This window comes from Pectinophora gossypiella, chromosome 1, assembly GCF_024362695.1.
Source record: "Pectinophora gossypiella chromosome 1, ilPecGoss1.1, whole genome shotgun sequence".
Classification (NCBI taxonomy): domain Eukaryota; kingdom Metazoa; phylum Arthropoda; class Insecta; order Lepidoptera; family Gelechiidae; genus Pectinophora; species Pectinophora gossypiella.
Window position 1 is genome coordinate 7,797,850 of NC_065404.1, and position 18,837 is coordinate 7,816,686.

The following is an 18,837-nucleotide window of genomic DNA, read 5'->3' on the forward strand; positions in this document are numbered from 1 at the left end:
GTGTGGCTATAGTTCTCAGCCCAGTTGTACGGCTCGTAGCAGATCCGTTGCATTGACGGCCTCTATAGACAATGTGTGTGGTACAGAGTTTGAGCGTTGGGTTCACGATCATGAGGTCCCGGGTTCGAATTCCGGTGGAGAAATGATATATACTACTTTGGTTATGATATGATATTGCAGACTTTTTTGTGAGCTGTTGTAGATTTTCCGTGTATGGCGTTAACTACTTGGCCGGAAGGACATTGCAGGCTTATCACTTGATTGTCTGGAAGTAAGATGATCCGCGCTTCGGAGGGAACAGGCTATTATAATAGGGTTACTAAAGCCTGACACCAGCGTTGATGAGGTCTGCCATTTATCTCACGACCCACATGAGAAAAGAAGAACCCCCGTAGAATACTGCGCACATATAGCTCGCGTTGCGGTATATGAATCAATGCTATAATATTGGCTATGCGATAAATAAAGCAATTATATTGATCCAAATATCGCGTCGCGCGGGTTATGCGGTTGCCATATAAGGGCTGCTGGATGAGGGACCTTCCAGGCTACGTTCTCCAAAAAACAAAAAAAAAAAATATATGACGTTGTACAAACTTGCCTTCGCTTAACGTTCTAATTTCATGGATATGGATTATGTATCTTTAATCTTTGTTTTTTGATGTAAATGATGACCCTTGTTATTGAACTTATGCATTTAATAGTATTTAAACGTATGTACTGATATCCGGTCCCTATTTGACTTTTATTGCCTTCTACTCTTGTTTTGGTGTGTTATTGTTGTCGGGCCAGTATTTTACCGCTCGAGTAAAATAATCAGTAGGGATTTGTGAAAATTAAATAATCCTGCAGGTGTCAGAGCACGCGGACGTCTATTTTTATTACGTACCGGTATTAGGTTAACCAGTACTAGCAAGTGTAGGGGAGCAAGGTCTTGTTCACACTGTAGCGTACTTAATATATTTTTATATTTGTTTGCAAATAATTGTCTACCTAAATTGCGATAGAACATGTGTGAACAAAACCCACAATTTAGGAGAAAAATAAAAGAGACGTATCCATAGACGCATGAGCGCCAGTATTAATCTGACGAAAATGTATTTACAAAGAAAATATGTAACATTAAACAAAAGGACATCTATTTCTGAGAAAAAGAAATGCAGTTTATTACGTACATCGAATATTAAAAAATTACGAGATACCGGGAATGGTATTTAAATGGACACAATGTTTCTTAGCGTTACGATTTTCATTTCCGTCTCTAAGAAACGTGTTAAGGCCCGCGCAAACGGAATGTTACAGGGGTGAAGTCAATTGCACGTCTTATTACTTTAGTACGAGTAAATATTACATGTAAAGGTGTGCTATAACAATTCAATGGTAGTAAGAAGTATAAAAATAATCGCTGACAATATTAAGTCTGGGTAACAATATGTGAAGCACAACCAAGTAATTATTTTAAAGAACAATATTTCAGATTCGCCCCACACATTTAAAAGTAACGACAATAATTTCTTTTATTAGGTACACTTATAAATCTATAAAATTAACTAATATAAAGGAGTTTCTAGCACTGGAGTAAAAAGTCCAGCATTTGAATATTTATCAAAATATACCAACATCGTACAAAATTATCACGCGTCCGTCTTGTATCTTACTTACACACCTAATAATTTATTAGTGGACAACTATCATTAGTTTTCGGTGTAGGAAAACATCGTGAATATTTTAAATATATTTTTTTCTCTTACCTAAGTACTTTCGCAATAACCGTCAATTCAGATGTCAAAGACGACGTTTATCTACAGACCATATTAGATACAGTCAAGCACGTAACAAAATTAGCCTCTAAAGTACCTTTTCAAGGGTCTACAACTACGCCTAAGGAGCAAACATCGATAACTGAGTTTATTTTTGTGTCTGCTAATATACCTACGTGCTTTTAGCACATTAAAATTTCAATACATTCCTGTAATTTAGGAATTTAGTAATATGCAATTTTTGCTTGGTTTTTAAGTTTTATAAAATAGTAGGTACTTTGTTGCAATCATTTGCAATTATAAAATCTTGTTTCTGACGCTGATAATGCGTCATAAGGCAATAATAATTATGAAGAGATCTTTCACAAAATCTTTCAAATTGTTTAAAATTGAAATAAAAGTGAGTAGATACCAAGTACCTGTTTCTCTACAATAATTGAAAGGATATAAAGCCAAACAATAATAGCAACCAGGTGCTTTTTAAATTTCCAATATAAAGTTATCTACTTGGTCCAGCGAGGGTATTCTTGCGACGCAATATTATTTGAAATACAATATATATCTTGATATTTGACATCTACGCAATTATGTTAAATTACATTTAAAAAATGTTCCATAAAGTATGCAGATGTTTAACGCTTGTAACGTTAGTTTTAAACATCTAATAGCATTGCACGAGTTGGTTAAAATTTCATAGAATGTGCAATGTAATGAAATAAGTATAAATAAATATTAGAACAGTGATATGTTTAGTATCTGACACTTAATACATATACAACACGTATTAAGTATTTTTGTTTATAAAAATATCAGAGAACAATTACACTACATCTATCTAGGAAGGTACTCTTTAAGACACGTTGTATTTTCAAAGGTTTAATATTTTATTAACGATGCTGAACTTTTTCTCCGGACTTATATGATTACAGTAACAAATTACATCAACGTCCTAGCGTCTAAAAGTATTACGAAATAATTTAACCTAAAAGGTAACTTCCAAAATTGTCTGCGCCGAGCGTCGCGGGCTAGCGTCACGGCGCTGACGCCGCGGCACCGCCGCAGCCGGCCGCAGCGCGCCCGCTCGCCGGCTGGCTTCCAATCTCACTCATGCCGTGTATCAAAATGCCTTAGTCATTAGTAAATTTACTTTTACTATAAAAAGCTCTAAGAAAGAGCCAATTTTTAACATTTCAAAGTCTTGTGACTAGAGTTTTTAACTTACCTAAATAATACGTAAGTAAATAACATAGGAATATTTGTACGACAAGATGCCATTAATCACGAGCGGTAACTCAAATGCAGACTACTAAATACATTAGTTACAACAAAATCACACCCAAATAAGACATATACGTAAAGGTACAATAAATTAAGCTTAATTGCTAACACTTAAAAATACGATTGTCTTGTTTGCTTACAATATTAGAAACTGACAGAATAAGCACGAACAAATATCGTGGGAGATCGAGTCCTATAGCTCCAACTACTATAAAAATATTTTACGAGCTAAACACTTATAAAAATAACGATGTTGACTCTAAATAGAAGTTGTAATCAAAGGCGGGAATGGTCCTCGGATTGATACGTAACCTGCAACAGCGTTAATTGATGGATATGCAGAGGTAACGGGTGGTAAAATGTATCGCTACGGGGAGTTACACGAAAGCGGTTTGGTCGCTGTTGCAGATTACGTGTTCCAGGGTTGGGAGTCACAGTGCACTTAGAAAGGTAGGCTGGCGCGGAACATGTTCTCGATGAGTGGAGGGGCGGGCACTAGGTCCTCTAGTTTCAGGTAGAAGATGCGCTGGAGGCCTTGTACTGACAGCGAGCGCAGCTCAGGCAACGCGCCCAGCACGCGGCTGAAGTGCGGCGCGCCGCCGCTGGGGTTGCCGCCCGGCATGTGCGCGCGCAGGCAGCCGATGATCTTCATCTGCAACTGCTCAACCCGGTGAGGCTCTTTGAGACCGTGCCTCTCTGTTGACAAAGAAAATATATAGTTAGGTTTGCTTTATTGCTGTGTTGTGTTGTTTGTGTCTATTTGTAGTCTGTAAAGTTTAGGTTAACCTATGCTTTATTATAGTGTAAGCACATACCTAGTTCTATAGTTTTCCAAAAAATACTTCCGAGTAATCTAAGTTAAAAATAATGTTTCTTACCTGTTATCAAAGTCAGTGCACATAGGCAAGCGAATGTGGATATGTCGATATCCATTGAATGCAGCGTGTTGCTGAAGTCTAGAACCGCGTGAAGCCAATCTCCGAAGGAGCGCTGGCACTGCCGCTTGTCTAGCACGAGTCCATTGCAGAAAGTAAGCTTGGTGTCCTCGGGGCGAGTGCGGTAAGCCAGCCGCAGAACGAACAGTTCGAGTCGTGCCGAAGCAAAGAGCTGTTCGCGATCCTCAGGGCACAATTCAGAGTAGCCCGGCACCTTCTCGGCGAACATTTTGATCATATCGATCGATGTCGTCAGCAGCGAATAGAATTGTTGGATCACTTCTGAATCGGACATGGGAGGTTCCATAGGACTCGGCTCTCGGTACTGTGAATAGTCAAGGTTGGCAAAGTCGGGAGATGTGTCCACATGAGCTCGCACCAGAGCGGTAATTAGAGAAATCGGGGGGCTCGGTGGAGATTCCTGGGGACATTTCGGCTTCGATGGTAATCTTCCGCGTCTTCCTTTCAGCGAATCGGTTCGAACAACTTCTTTAACCATACCAACTGCTAAACATTTTTGGAATCGGCAAAATTGGCACCTGTTTCTTCTTCTCTTATCGACAGGGCAAGACTTTTCTGCTAAACATACATATTTTGATCCCTTTTGAACGGTTCTCTTAAAAAATCCCTTGCATCCTTCGCATGTCCGCACCCCGTAGTGCTGGCAGGCAGCAGTGTCGCCGCAGACGGCGCACAGCTGGCTGGGCGAGGAGGGTGCAGCACGCGGGCCAACCGTGTCCGGGGGCGCGCCGCCCGGCGAGCTCGACGCCGAGCTGGGTGCCGACGCCTGCATGCAGTGAACCCTGCCGTGCAGTTTTGGACTATCATTCGAACTACTAGATTCTGATCTCTGAACAGGTAGAGAGGCTCGTCTCTGCCGCGACGCATCCGTAGATACATGAAGGTCGACAGTGCTCGGGAATGGCGGCAAAGAATACGAATCTTGAGTATGGGGCACTCCGCCGGTGTCGAACGTAGGGCTGCACGGCTGCGGAGGTGCATAGTTGTACGTCGGCACGTATGGTAGTGCAGGTTGGTGGTATTGGTACAGCAACTGGGTAGAAGCGTGTCCTTGATGAGAGTAAGCGCTGACATTGTAGCAGTCTTCGTCCATTTTTATGCCAAATTCTGCCATTTCTTGCTTAGGATAGCGCACTGAGTAGGTTTCTTCAAAACTAGGTAAAGCAGGAGCTAAAGTTGGCGATGGAGTCTCGCTCAGGGGGGTCGTCCTCTGCGATTTGATTTCAGGAGGCACGGGGGCGTGAAATTCGACGTCTGGGAATGGGTCTAGGTTTTCTTCTAGGATTTCAGAAGAGTCTTCTTGATATTGCGGCGATAGTAGATCAGTGAAGGACGTACCGTAGTTGCTCTGTAAAAGAAAAAAAAAACAATCAATAATGGAGGCGTCGTCGCAGTGGTAGGCGGTAGAGCGGCGTTAGGGGCGGCCGCGACGCACCAATGGCGAGTTTGTTCCGCGTTGCCACTACACTACTTTGTGAACGTGTCGCCGCCCGCTCCTCATTTTATTGCAGGTGTTCTAATCATTGATTTTATTGTCTATAGAAATAGATTAGGTACCTTTGTGGGCTATCGGAGTCATGAAATTTTAAAGGGAGGAACTTTTTAAGGAAATTATAAAAGCTACTCACCTGTGTCTGCAGCAGTAGCATGCTGGAGGAGTTGGACGTAAAAGCGCTTGGCGAGCGCGGCTCTAAGGCGCTCGGCCCTGTAACAACCAAACATCACTACGGTTAATCACCTGCTAATTCAAAGTATTTCTTTACGGGTAAATTGAATTCTTGAAGTTAGTTTCCTGAAACGTTTGTGGCGCGGGTGTACACCAACGCTGTTGAGCAGGGAGTGCGCCGGGACACAACTGGACAAGCTGTTGACGGCACCGTCCTTTGAACTATCACGCTATGCGAGGCATGCATCATTTATATTTACCCTCGGCGAACATACTTTGATTCTTCCTTCAACACAAGCACATGTAATTGACTAATCGATAGTTCTCGCTTATTTCACCGGCGACTGCCGACTACCCTCCTAAAGCGAACAGTGACGATGGAAAAGAAAGGTCTTCTAATTTATACTGCAATTTCGCCAACCGAATATTGGCGTTTTGAATACATCGTGTCACGGTGCTTGATTCGCCACGCCCCGAAAATTGAATCCAATGTATACACTTCGGCTATGTCTATTAAAGAAAAGATGTATTCCATGGACAAGCTTATTATATTTTCACCCCTAATTTAGCAGACTTGAGTCTATAATCCAGCGGACTCGCAAGTTCCATAGTTTTTGGGGCGAAAAGGCGATGGATCCCTTGGGAGGTTATGAAATCAGTGGCATTTGCAGTTTCTATTATGTTAAGAACCATTAATTCCAGTCTTATTAGGCTATAAACAAAATAGTAAAGCTTTTGTTGTTGAATTTTTAGGTAAAATAGGTGAATAAATGTGATTTTAGGGAATTTTGTTTATTCATCCAACATGATGTTGGGTGATAATGGTAGCGTAAGTTGTTATAATCCGCGATATATTTTCTTATAAATCATATATTCAAAAAAAAAAAAAAAAAAATATAATTAGAACAAGGCCAAGGTGAATACTTTTAAGCTAATTGATCTATAAAATACATTGGAAATGATTACAAAATGCTCTATACTTGTGGTATTAATCACAAACCCGCCGACGTAGACCACCAATTTTATTACTCTTCATTAGCATAAAGACACAATATTTAAAAAATAAATCAAACTTCTAAGACACGAACCATTGGTCAAATTAAAGATTTGAATATTTAACAGGCACATACGCAAATAGCTTAGACGCTTAGTATGTGTCTAGGTATAAAATCACGAAGAGTTGTTACAGGAAAAATATGACGAATACTTACATCCGTATTGGATATTTCGAAAGATACCTATATTAAAAACTGTATGGTAGATGCAATAATGTTACTTTGGTCATTGGACACAAAACGTTCGAGCGCGTTTAATTCTAATACATGAAATATAATGTTAAAACATATTAGTAAAAGTATTTTTATAATTTAGTTTTTAAAAAACGTGAGTAAGCAGTATAATTTTTCACGAATGACTAAAATCAATATTTGTGTATGTCAAATATAACTTTTCTATGAATGATTAAAAGCTTGTATTTCCACTAAAACTATAAATATTTCAACAGACGATACATTTACTGCATATTTAAGCATTTATATCTCGATTATGTCCTTCTACGGCCCATATCTCCAAACGCAGTAAACTATGGGGTTAAGAAGGTTTGTGATTGAGATATGCAAATTGTTTTCTTTTCTGCTTCTCTCGTGTGGGTTGTGATATCAATGATGGTACTCATCAACCTTGACTATATAGAACTTAGAATGAACTACTTCAGTTTAAAGAACTTTATTCTCATAAAAAAAACTATACATAGTCACTTAACATGAGAACTAAATGTTTTTACAAAAGATAGATAAAGTGCCGTTGAGCAGGCAGAGAGGGTATGCATATAAAATTTACCAAAAACAAGAAATACATCGCTTTGATACGTTGTTTACAAGTGTGAGTGAAGTATGACTACCTATCGCTTATCGAAAAACTAGTTAAAGGAAGGGATTGGCGTTCACAGATACAGGTTGTTCATTTAGTTACTTACTTAAAGTTTTACAAGATTATTCTATGGTACACATGATATGAACTACTTATGCAGCTTATAGTCACGACATTGGGGTAGATGTGGAATAAGAAAGTATGATTGTATGTCTAACATGTTGCTCTACTTTTACAGGCGATGGGTTGGCATGTCACTAATATACTACTTCGTTAATATCATAAGGCAATGTCTTCTATTTCATAAACTTTGTTCTCTTTAGATGTTTTCCTGTCTCATTAACGGATTGGGGAATGACTGACTGTATGTAAATAAGAAAGTTAGATTTTGAACTTCGGAAGTTTATCAAGAATACGTTTTATGCCATTCAATATTATCGGAGAGTAAACTTTAAAAATCAGTGGAAGAAACAATAACGAGCGTTTACAAAAACATGGTTTTAGGTGTAGGTTTTACTGGGGTTTACGTAACACAGTGAAAAACGAAACCATAATCTACTAACGCCATCTCTATCAGGGTGAGTGAAATTTTCTACAGTGACACTTCTCTTGGAACTTTCGCAGTAAACTTCGACAATTCAACGTTCAACAGTACCAAGCTAAGGGTGTGCTCTCTCGAGGGCACCCACTACTTGTTTGTGCGCTAAGCGATTATCATCCCGTCAGATAGATGGCACCACACGAATGAAAACAGTTTATCGATTACAGACGTGGGTGTGTGGGTTTCCTACGTTTCAGTTTCTTCTATGGATATTATTTGTACTTAGAGCTTTTCCTTAAATGACGTTTTCGCTCGTATCGTTTTACGTAAGCATTGTCGGTTGTCGTAAAAGTGCTGACGAACGGACTCGGCGTAGGTACCTGGTTTCTATAGCACAAATTGTGACGTTTGATACCTCTGATTATATTCGACTTTTCTATCGTTATGGGTTTGAAATCATATTTTTTTTAATACTTTCATTGTAAAGTAACTAAGTTTCAGCGTTATTACTTAGTTTCAAAGTTCCATGACCTACTTACTCCAAAAATAATAAAGGACTCTTTTTACGATGTTTGATTAGTCGTCGAAGAACTTGCTAGGTACTAAAGTAATATCAGTTATGTGTTTTTAGAAAATTGATAACAGAGATATTACAAAGAATAAATGGTAAAAGTTCAGCAAAAACGCGAGTTATCAGAGTAAGTACTTAATATGGCACAAATTATGCAAGATTTCAAATTCAATTGTTTCTTTTAAATAAAACGAAGGAAATAGAAATAAAATATTCGAATTTGTGTTCTGGTTTTTTCTTTCCTGTTTGTTACCTTTTTTACGTTATCATTCGAAGGTCAGTTGGAAGTGCGTGCGGCTTGTACTTTGCAATTCTTATTGTAAAGATAGATAAAATACTTTATTGAATACAATGGACACAATATACAGAGATAAGGACAACAGATACAGAAAGGCACAACAGGCGACCTTATTGCTCATGCAGCAATTTCTTCCAGGCCACCTTTGAGTACAAGAAAATTTTGTACAAATCTAATAGTAGCTGGTTAGTGCATTCTAACATAATAAATAATGAAAAGAACTAACTACATGAAATAAATACATTGACACATACAAATAATATTATATAGACATATTTGTTAATGATGAAAGTGGGGGAAGGTCTATGTATGATAAAAAAATTTAGTAGAATCCCTACCATTCCTCTATAGAGTTTCGTTGAAGAGTAATCCTTCAATTAATAATAAGATAAAATAAATCTAGTAGCATGACGTTCTGCGAGTCTGTTTATTTTCTTCTACTGTAAAGACTACTTATTGCCTACTTAAAAAAATGTACTTAGTTGTTGCACCACTTATATTAATAGACTTCTGCGGCAAGAATTCACGTAGGCTTTATTCATAGAACTTTAATTCCATCACAGACGTATTTGTTGGCTAGATTATCAGCTGCAGACGGCAGCCGAGTGGGTGGGGGGAGGGTTGCTGTGACGTCAGTCGGTGACGTCACTCCACCCCGTCTCCACGTACATACCTCCTTATTATACCTGCCTCTACTTCGTTACTGGGTTTGACAGCGTTTTACTGTAAAGATACTAACGTAAAATACTTTTATGACTGAAGTCCTTAGATTGATTTTAGCTTTTTTTGGTAAACAGATTTTACTATTTTATGTAAAACTAATAGGATCCTTTTCGGGTCATTGAACCAAGATAATACGAAAGTGAAAACTGATAAAACAATATAGGCTAATTACCCTCTCCATGAACCCGTAATAGTCCCACGTAGCCTTTGTTTAGTTTTGTATATGTGGCCGTATGCTATTTATGTCCGGAATTAATTTATTACACGAGGATATACATTAGCTGCTTGTTTACATGTTTCAGTAATATTAGTTTTGTTCCATATGGTAGATTTAAGTATACAACTGTTCTAGTCAATCCACGTGTGAGAGGGTAACTGAAAATTGATGATTCTATAAATAGCTTACGACGTCTGGCTACGTCTAGCAAATATGTAGAACATTTTGCTTGTATCTGTATAGTTCTATAAGGACATTATTCTCAAAACTGTTTTTCGCATCTAAACACAGTACGTGGGTACCTTATTTATTCAAGCTGCGTAACGTCAAAGTGCATAGAGTCATAAAAAGTTTTTTTTTTGCAATTCTTCAGATAATATATGTACACTTATATACAAATATGGATTTATGTCCGTTATGCCTCTCAAGGTAGTAGCTAAAAAGTCCATGCGTTTTTAGAAAGATAAACACGATGAATAGTAGTGACAGATTATCAGCCCAACACAACACCGTAGAATACAGAATAATACGTCGTACCATCATTCGTAATTCGTAATGAGTCCATGTTAGACAAGATGTATTTTTGTCAGTTCTATAGACAATCCTTTGAGTGAGGTACATAGAGCTTTGAGCCTTTGACCATTTCAAACTCAGAATTTATTCAATAAAGTGTATTTAAAAAAAAGTAAATATATTTTTTTTGTAGAACGTCTCATCCACCTAAAAATAGTGCAGGTTCTCACAACCTGTATAAGAATTTTTTTGTTCCTGAAAATATCCACTTTATGGGATTTATTACTGAAACGGCAATAAAAGGAGTGCTGACTGCTGACGGCTCTAATCCGAGGACAGATTTCCACCTCATCGCTTATGATATAACACGTCGATAATGTTGAACGTGTAATTCCTCAGTCGGCTTTTACTATAATGCAGACCGGTATAAGAAGCATGGTACATTATAAGACTGCAAACACTATTTAGTATTATCTAAAAGCTTTTAGTGTGTACATACTATCAAATAACTTCATGAAACAAGCAACCATAAAATGTAAATGTTCGCATAAGTAACCAACACTGCGATAAAATTAACATAATTAATAGGTAATTTGTTGTAAAAACATAAAACGATTACAATAAAACTGGAGTAGGTAGTTGTTTTACATTTACAAATTTTAGAGAGTGACTTTTTTGAAAAAATAAAATTTTCGCGCGTTCTGAAATGTATGAAACAAGACAAAAATTTCTTTGACGTTGTTCCGATTAGTGATGTTTCATTACTTTTGGAGTACGATTTTTCCGTAGTCGGGTTTTAGTGTTTAAACTTTTATTTAAATATTATTTTGGGGTCTCATTTATTAAGATAACGTGCTTCCATTATATGTTTTATGCACGATTTGGAGATAAAACCTATCCGGAGCATGTCTGAGCAGTTGTTATCAATTAAAAGTAATTATCCGCGTAAATACAAGCCAACCTGTGAGTAAAAGCTTAATAATATTATATGTACATATTTGAAATGAGCAAATTAAGCGCTTTCATTTCATACCCAACAAAATAAAAGAAAAAGAATTTCGTCTTCAGTTTATGTCCTCTAGAGGGCGCCACATTGATTTTAACGCAACGTCGCCCTGCTTATAACTACCGGACGATAAAGACGCTTCTCAAGACACCAAGAGTTTATTAGGGTAGACAGAGGTAGTCAGAGGTATATCCATCACTAGATGAACTAAGTACCCACACCTCACCGAGCTTTCTGATCATTGTATATCATAACGAATAACACTATTAATAAAAATATCATCAGTAACTTAATGTCATAAAATAACTTTTTCTGTAAAAGTTGACACGTATAAATTTCTTTAGAATTTCCACGTTTTCCGCTCGGTCACGAGTTAGGTTACGAGTTACCGACCGTCAAACGGAAGTCGGTAGCCGGTTCGGCGGCAAGGGCGTCCTTGAGCAGCGCGGTCGATGTGTGACGTAACGCGTGACGTCACGGGCGGCTCATGCGGAGGCCGAGGCCACCACCCCGCGCCACCCACACGCTCCTCGCACCACCACTTGCCGTATCCCGCCACCCCCATATTTTTAGACTCCGTGACGTAATCTCGCTTTCAAGCATAAAGCGATAGACGACTACGAAATGAATGGCTAAAAATAAGTTAAGCGCTATTCCGTTCTACATAAAATGGGCTTGTTGTTCAATTTGATTTTGATGCTTAATAAGAATCAAATATAGCCTTTGCGTTATCATTTATCAACACTACATTTCGCACATAAACGTTATATTATAACATTGTATCACTGTCTTAATTGTTGCTTTTGTAGTGAAGTGACTAGATAATAGATTCCGTTCATGAAGGGTTGAAATTGATAGTGATCTATACCGTAACTAAAATATCCCTAATCTCAGGGAGGGGTCCCTTGGTCGAGGGACAGCTGATGATCTGAGTTAAATAAACCATAATAACAGTTTTGTAAACGTAAACTGTTGTTAGTGATATTGTTGGTAGAGCTAGTCGACTACTGCTATGTTTGTTTCAGGGCATAAACGGAGAGTAAGTGAGTATAATTATTCTTTCTATATTTATAGTAATTAGAAATACAGCTATTAAAGTATAGGTTTATTGATAAACAAGTATAATTTTAACTTCTTGCTAGTTTGTTGCCAACCGAAAGTGCCGGGAATTTATGGTTCCGCAGACTATGGGACGGGTGACGGGTAGCGTAAGGACGATCCCCCCGGGGAGGTTCGTCAGCGAGAGTGACGCAGGCGGGAACACGTCGGAGCGCCGTGACGTCATCACAGCTGGGAACTGATAGCGTGTTTTATCCAGTTATCAGAACACACCTGTCTGTATCTCTGCCTCGCTAGCCATCAGCCGGCGCCGACTATGCCCGCCTTGTAACGCAGTATATCCAGGTTAAGTGCATATTTGCCATCAAGTAATAGCCAAAAATAATCTAATGACTTACGTGTGACGGAAGCGTCTATATTGCTTATTGGCTGATCAAATACCTAACGTTAATTTGCATTTTATGTCCATAAACTTTAAATGCTTATTTTATTACACATGAATATGGTCATTTTTATTTTGATAGGACCACTTTTGTCTTCAATATCGCTCTGACTAAAACTGCCGATATAGGTATCCGCCTGCAAAATACTTATCAAAATAAAAGTGAAAGTTTGTTTTTCTACTTATATCCTACATTTGAAGTTGAAGAAGACGCGCGGTACGGAAACATGTTAGGCACCGTTAGGATGTCGGTCAGTGCAGGCGAGCCGGCTAATTTTGGAACTAGTATGCAGATTGAGATCACTTATGTTACACATAATGTTATGGAGATGGCAATTTGCAGAGGCATCTCGGCAGGTGCAACGTCTGCCGGTTGCGACAGTGTATTGGGCAAGTGGCAGCCGCGCGGCTGAGGCCATCGGCTCCGGAGGCGATCGCGACATAAACATCCCACATTATAGTCGCAGCCGTTACCTAACCTGCCCCGAGCGAAACAAATCCAAAGTCAATTTTACGTGTCGACTTAATAATAATGTTCAACTGTTGGAGGCAATACCTGTACTTTATGATTATGACTCTTATGACATGTCTGGAGCTGGTGTTAGGCGGTGTAATTTATGCCGCACGGATGAGCTGCGTGCATCACCCGGGACCGGTTGACCGTGTCGTAAATTATTTCAACATTTTTATACGCATATCTATCGTTTGTTAATAAGGTGTTAGAATTTTTACTTTTGTAAGATTCTTTATTTTACTTAATACAGATATTGGTAAGTAAGGTAAGTACGTGAATGTTTTACCGGCACGTGTTAAGGGGTTATTTATAAATACCGTTTCGCAGAAGAAGTGCTACCCTTAGCGTGTTATTGACAGCATGGTGTTACACGAAGATTTTCACGAGAAATGTTTACTTGAGCTAATCTTTTGGCGAAACTGATGCGAAAATCCTTAAGTAGTTTCAGGTTTTCAGTTGCGTGTAATTTCTATTTAATTAATTTGTAACTTAATCCTATAAGTTGTTCCATCTTCATAATTATTTTACGTTCATGTCAGTTCAGCTGTATAGCTCCTATAAGAAAAAAATCAATGGAAAACTTTCACGTGCATTAGTTTTCATTTGAACAAAAAGTTTTGCTTTTTCTTAGAATAAATAATAAATGACGTATGTCCACAGATATAATTTAGTCATAAAGACGTGTTAAACTATTTTGATACTGATATTGAGTTATAAATTAATATTAATATAGATTATATTAGTACCTTTAAAAAAAAGTCATGGGAACCAGTCACTTTCTTAACTTGAAGTTTTTTCATACAAAAGACATCAACGATTTGCGATTGTTCAGTAAGCTCGGGTTGTGAAATTTTATTTATCTTTTCTTTTAGAAGATGTTTATGATAAACTATTTTCAGCAACAAAGTACTTACCGTTATTCATATTTATATGTTACTTAACTTGTTCGTTTTTCGTGAAAAGCAAAATAAATTTGAGCAGTCGATTGCACGTGTATTGTAAAGTATATAAACTTTAGTTTTGCCACTTTTACCGAATAATAATTGCATTGTATTTAAATTTAGTTGTTAGTTCACATTGTTTATATTTTGCACTGTTTATATTACCCAACCCTATAGTGAGATTTGTGTGACCTGTGTGTTATTAGGGAGGCCTGTGCCCAGCAGTGGGACGTTTATGCTGTTTATGTATAACTAATTAACACCGTAGATAACACTTGTAACTTAAAATTACAATACAGTAAGGATATAAATAAAAAATAACAATCATACAGGACAATTGAAAATAATCAAAAACAACTTAAATAATAATAAATCATAAAACAAAAAGGGGGTACGTACGTGTGTTATGGAAATGTCTAAGGCCGCAGTGTTGGCTGGAGGGCGTTAGCAACGCACCTCGCATTCTAGCCGAGGGCCATCGTCACGACAGTTCCACACAGAGTCTACAACACCCAGAGGTTCTACACAACGAAAGCGAAAATAAACACAGAAGAAGGAGGCGGCTGGAGGCGCGGGCGCTGACCTGGCGCAGGCTTGTCGGGCTCCAGCGAGGGGGCGCGCGACTCCAGGGTCAGGCCGAAGCACGCGCCAGACAGTCCCAGTTCACTCAGCAGGATCCTCATGCGGCCGAGCACATTCCACTCACTGCACGCGCACTCACTCACTCAGTCAGTCGGTAGCTACTAACTAGCGGTCGCGGGGCACGCGTCGAGGTGCGCGCTGGCGGACGGGCGGTGCGTTACTGAGGCCGCCGCCGCCGAGCCTGGTGACTATATCGCGCCGCCTGACGTCACCACGGCGACGTCACCGCCGTGACGTCACTAACGGTACCTCCCACGGCCCGCCCGCAGCCGCCCGCCCGGGCCTGCGCTAACGGCACCGCGCGTACGGCCGCGCTGCTCCACCGCGTCGCCGCCGCCGCCGCGCCACACCGTCAGAGCTTTCCTACGTCCGCGCTACCCGCCCGCTCTTCAACACTTTTCAAGCTTTTCATTGCGTCGTCGCTTGCTACAAACTTTGTTATTTTTACCGATGGTTTTATTTACGTTAATATATGAAACTTTCACACGCAAAGAAATATTCCAAATGATTTCTAGATAATATTATATATATACATACGATAAAAGCTACTAAAAAAAGCTTTGGCGAGGTCAGTTTCTTAATTTAAATTGATATTTAAATACGACATACTTAACTAATATTTTATCGGTGATTTAGTTTTTAGTCGATTAGTAATTTTAGACTATCGTGAATTTAAATAAATAATTAATTAAAGCGCATAGCTTTAAATTATTATAAAAGTTACTTTACATAATGAAATCACTACGATATTAAATCAGGAGCTTTTTCATACATCTTTAGCTATTTACGTGATGCCTAGAAAGGACGTAACTTTGTTCAAAATTATATTCATCTAGAATCAACCAAAATGAAACTTGCTAATAATTGTTTTATTTAAATTGATTTATTTGTTTGTATTGTTCAAGTTGCCGTGAAAGTTCTACAGAAGGAATAACAACCGCGGGTTTCATGAAATTTCTTTAACTGGGCTACTAATAGGTTAGGGGCGCGGGAGAAAATTCTCGGAGGCTATTATTGGATCCGACGAGTTATGAATCGATATCGGCCGATTACGGAGAAACGACGTGTTTACTTCGACGTTCCTTACGTACATTCCGTGTATCGTTAGGGGTTAGACGGGACCTCGAAATATTTAGGTGACACCCGAAGCGTCTGGTTCTGGAAGCGAGAGTTTGTATGAAACCGCTCCGCGCCGGATTTTTGTGGTAGGTGTGCGCAGCTGGATTGTGTAATCGGCCGTAATGCATTACGGCTAGCCGTTTTGTAATGCGGCGGGTCAATAATTAGCCGGATTGTGAATGTACCACGTTCTACGATATGGCGGCCCTTATTTAGCCGCATTGTACTAATTTAAGAGTATATTGGCCCCGATTCCTGCAGACACCTCCTAATTTTATTTTAAGTTATAGTCGTCATTTTCTTATCTGCCGAATAGGAAGGGAACGGATGATTTTCAACAAGTTAATTTTAAAATGAATGAATAACCTGTGCGAATAAAACAGTCATCTCGCTGGTATGCAATCCGTTTGACGTGCTGTCTACTTAATTCTGTCGGGTTATTTGCCAATGTAAAATTTTTAGCCGGTTGTTTTATATTTCTGCTTAGAATTGACGTGTATTCCATAAATTTTATGCCTGTCGATTACCCGTCCCTTTCTTTTTTAACGGATATGAAAATGACAGCTATAACTTAAAATAAAATTAGATGGCGTCTGCAGGAATTAGCACCATTATCAAAATAAAACCTAATTAAAACATACGTAAATTACATAAACCAATCGCTAATCGCCTCACGCCTATATCCCATCGGGCTAAGCAGAGACGAGACACACTGGCGAGAGAGACAGGGGTAGAATTCAGTTTGCCTATTTCCCTATTTAAAATTAAATAATTGCGGCGGACTTTCATTCGACCGTATTCAATCCGGCTAAATGTTAACCCGCCATATTACAAAATGGCTCTGTAACCGTAATGTACAACAAGGCTGCGACAGCTATATATACCTTGAAAATTATAAAAACAAATCCTCCCTCGGAAGGATAATGGTCTGCACTAACGTATAAAGGTATATAATTCAATAGGTGTATTTTTTACAAACTTCTTATTATATCTTTTGGAATTTGACTTGCTAAGCTATTCTGGCGAATGGGTTGGCTACTGGCCTAAACACATTCGCCAACCTGCAATGGAGCAGCGTGGTGGAGTGTAGTCCATACCTCCTCCGATTGATTGGCTGTGACGTATGTAGGCTATTTATTTTTATTTAATTTCCCATTAAACCAAGCAAACCTTATTCGACGAATTCCTTTTTCGTCATTTTTTGTCACAGGAAAATTCCAGTTATACTTACTAGTGAACCACGACTTCGTTCTTGATTCGAACCGGGTAGGTACTTAACGCGGTATATAAATCAAGGTTTTGTTTTATAGACATTTGTCGACATGATTTATACATAGGTAATAAATTAATTTGTCAGATTATATCTATATTCATGCCAAATTAGAGTTATAAGCTCTAAGTCTCAGAATAACGTTGCAAACAGATAGACAAACATGGGGTACCTTTAAGGGTTCCTTGTTAAGTACGGAACCCTGTAAAGAAATTTGATTGTCTTGGCTCTATACACTATCAAATTGTGTAATTTAAGGGTCAGTTACATGGATTTATCATCCTGAGCGCATCTGAAAACCAATAAACGATTACGTCTTTTGCCATGTAACTTACCATGGACATTATCTGTACGGTGATAGGTTAGTAATCTGTCCACTTTATATACTTAATACACCAATAGGAAAATAGGCCGCCAGTTATCTTCTTTGTCTCTGGTTAGTTCTACAAGGATTACTTAGAAATTACTGTACATATGTATACGCGTATAATATGGCCAAATATTCAACTTTAAAGTTCGTAGGCAGACTATAAGTCTAGGAATGCTCATTTGAGTTAGTAATTATAGTATGGTAGGTGTAGTGGTGTAGCGTGGAGACAAATGTAGCGGTGACGCGGCGGCGCGGGCGCATCCCGCGCTCCCATTCGGGGCAGACCGTTTCCGCATTGAATCCGCCCGTCGTCACTCCCGGACACATATAGTGCGGTTATACCACTCGAATATTGAGCACTATAGTGTGACAATTTTTTAAAATATACATGAAAATATAAATAGCCTATATGTGTCCCACTGCTGGTCACAAGCTTCCCCTTAAAAGGTGTAAAGGCCACCATGGTGGAATTGTAAGTGTTTTAATGATTTTATAATCAATCTATTGCTTTCGTAAAAATATTAATACCTGTTTATAGATGTATGAGGAGAGCTTCTTAATGGGAGGGATTAAGTATGGCTGCAAGCTGCTTTCTGGTAGTTTATTACTGTGTAAGTAGAATTCCATGGTGTCTGCTTACCCCAAGGGGAAATAGGCGTGATATTATATATGTGACGTAGCTGTGGGTCTGGCAAGAGATTATCATGATAGTAATGTTATTCGTTTGTGTATTTTATATTTTCACAGCCTCCGTGGTCTAGTGGTTAGAGCGTTAGGCTCACGATCTGGAGGTCTGGGTTCGATTCCCGATGGGGACATTGACGAAATCACTTTGTGAGACTGTCCTTTGTTTGGTAAGGACTTTTCAGGCTTGAATCACCTGATTGTCCGAAAAAGTAAGATGATTCCGTGTTTCGGAGGGCACGTTAAGCCGTTGGTCCCGGCTATTAGCCGTAAAAACACCTCCACCAACCCGCATTGGAGCAGCGTGGTAGAGTATGCTCCATACCCCCTCCGGTTGATTGAGGGGAGGCCTGTGCCCAGCAGTGGGACGTATATAGGCCGTTTATGTATGTAGTATA

The 18,837-nt window shown here is 38.9% G+C and overlaps 1 protein-coding gene across 2 annotated transcripts; it reads right to left on the reverse strand.

Annotated features, from left to right (window-relative positions):
- Positions 1 to 1,057: 1,057 nt before the first annotated feature.
- Positions 1,058 to 15,142, reverse strand: LOC126371248 (probable nuclear hormone receptor HR38). 2 transcript variants are annotated; one of them, XM_050016528.1, is made up of 4 exons: positions 14,938 to 15,142; positions 5,623 to 5,699; positions 3,917 to 5,342; positions 1,058 to 3,734 (listed from the first exon to the last, which is right to left on the reverse strand). In XM_050016528.1, the coding sequence occupies exons 1-4, from the start codon at positions 15,035 to 15,037 to the stop codon at positions 3,481 to 3,483; spliced, it is 1,857 nt and encodes a 618-aa protein (XP_049872485.1). In that variant the 5' UTR covers positions 15,038 to 15,142; the 3' UTR covers positions 1,058 to 3,480. The 2 variants fall into 2 exon arrangements, with proteins under 2 accessions (XP_049872485.1, XP_049872492.1); XM_050016535.1 differs by having other exon boundaries at positions 14,754 to 15,079.
- Between the last annotated feature and the right edge of the window lie 3,695 nt (positions 15,143 to 18,837).

Bases quoted from the DNA above. Each gene is read 5' to 3' on its own strand.
- LOC126371248 (XM_050016528.1), bottom strand. From the start codon at position 15,037: ATGAGGATCCTGCTGAGTGAACTGGGACTGTCTGGCGCGTGCTTCGGC. The intron at 5,343-5,622 runs GTGAGTAGCTTT...TTTCTTTTACAG, and splicing joins TGCTACTGCTGCAGACACAG to AGCAACTACGGTACGTCCTT. The intron at 3,735-3,916 runs GTAAGAAACATT...CTTTGTCAACAG, and splicing joins TGCACTGACTTTGATAACAG to AGAGGCACGGTCTCAAAGAG.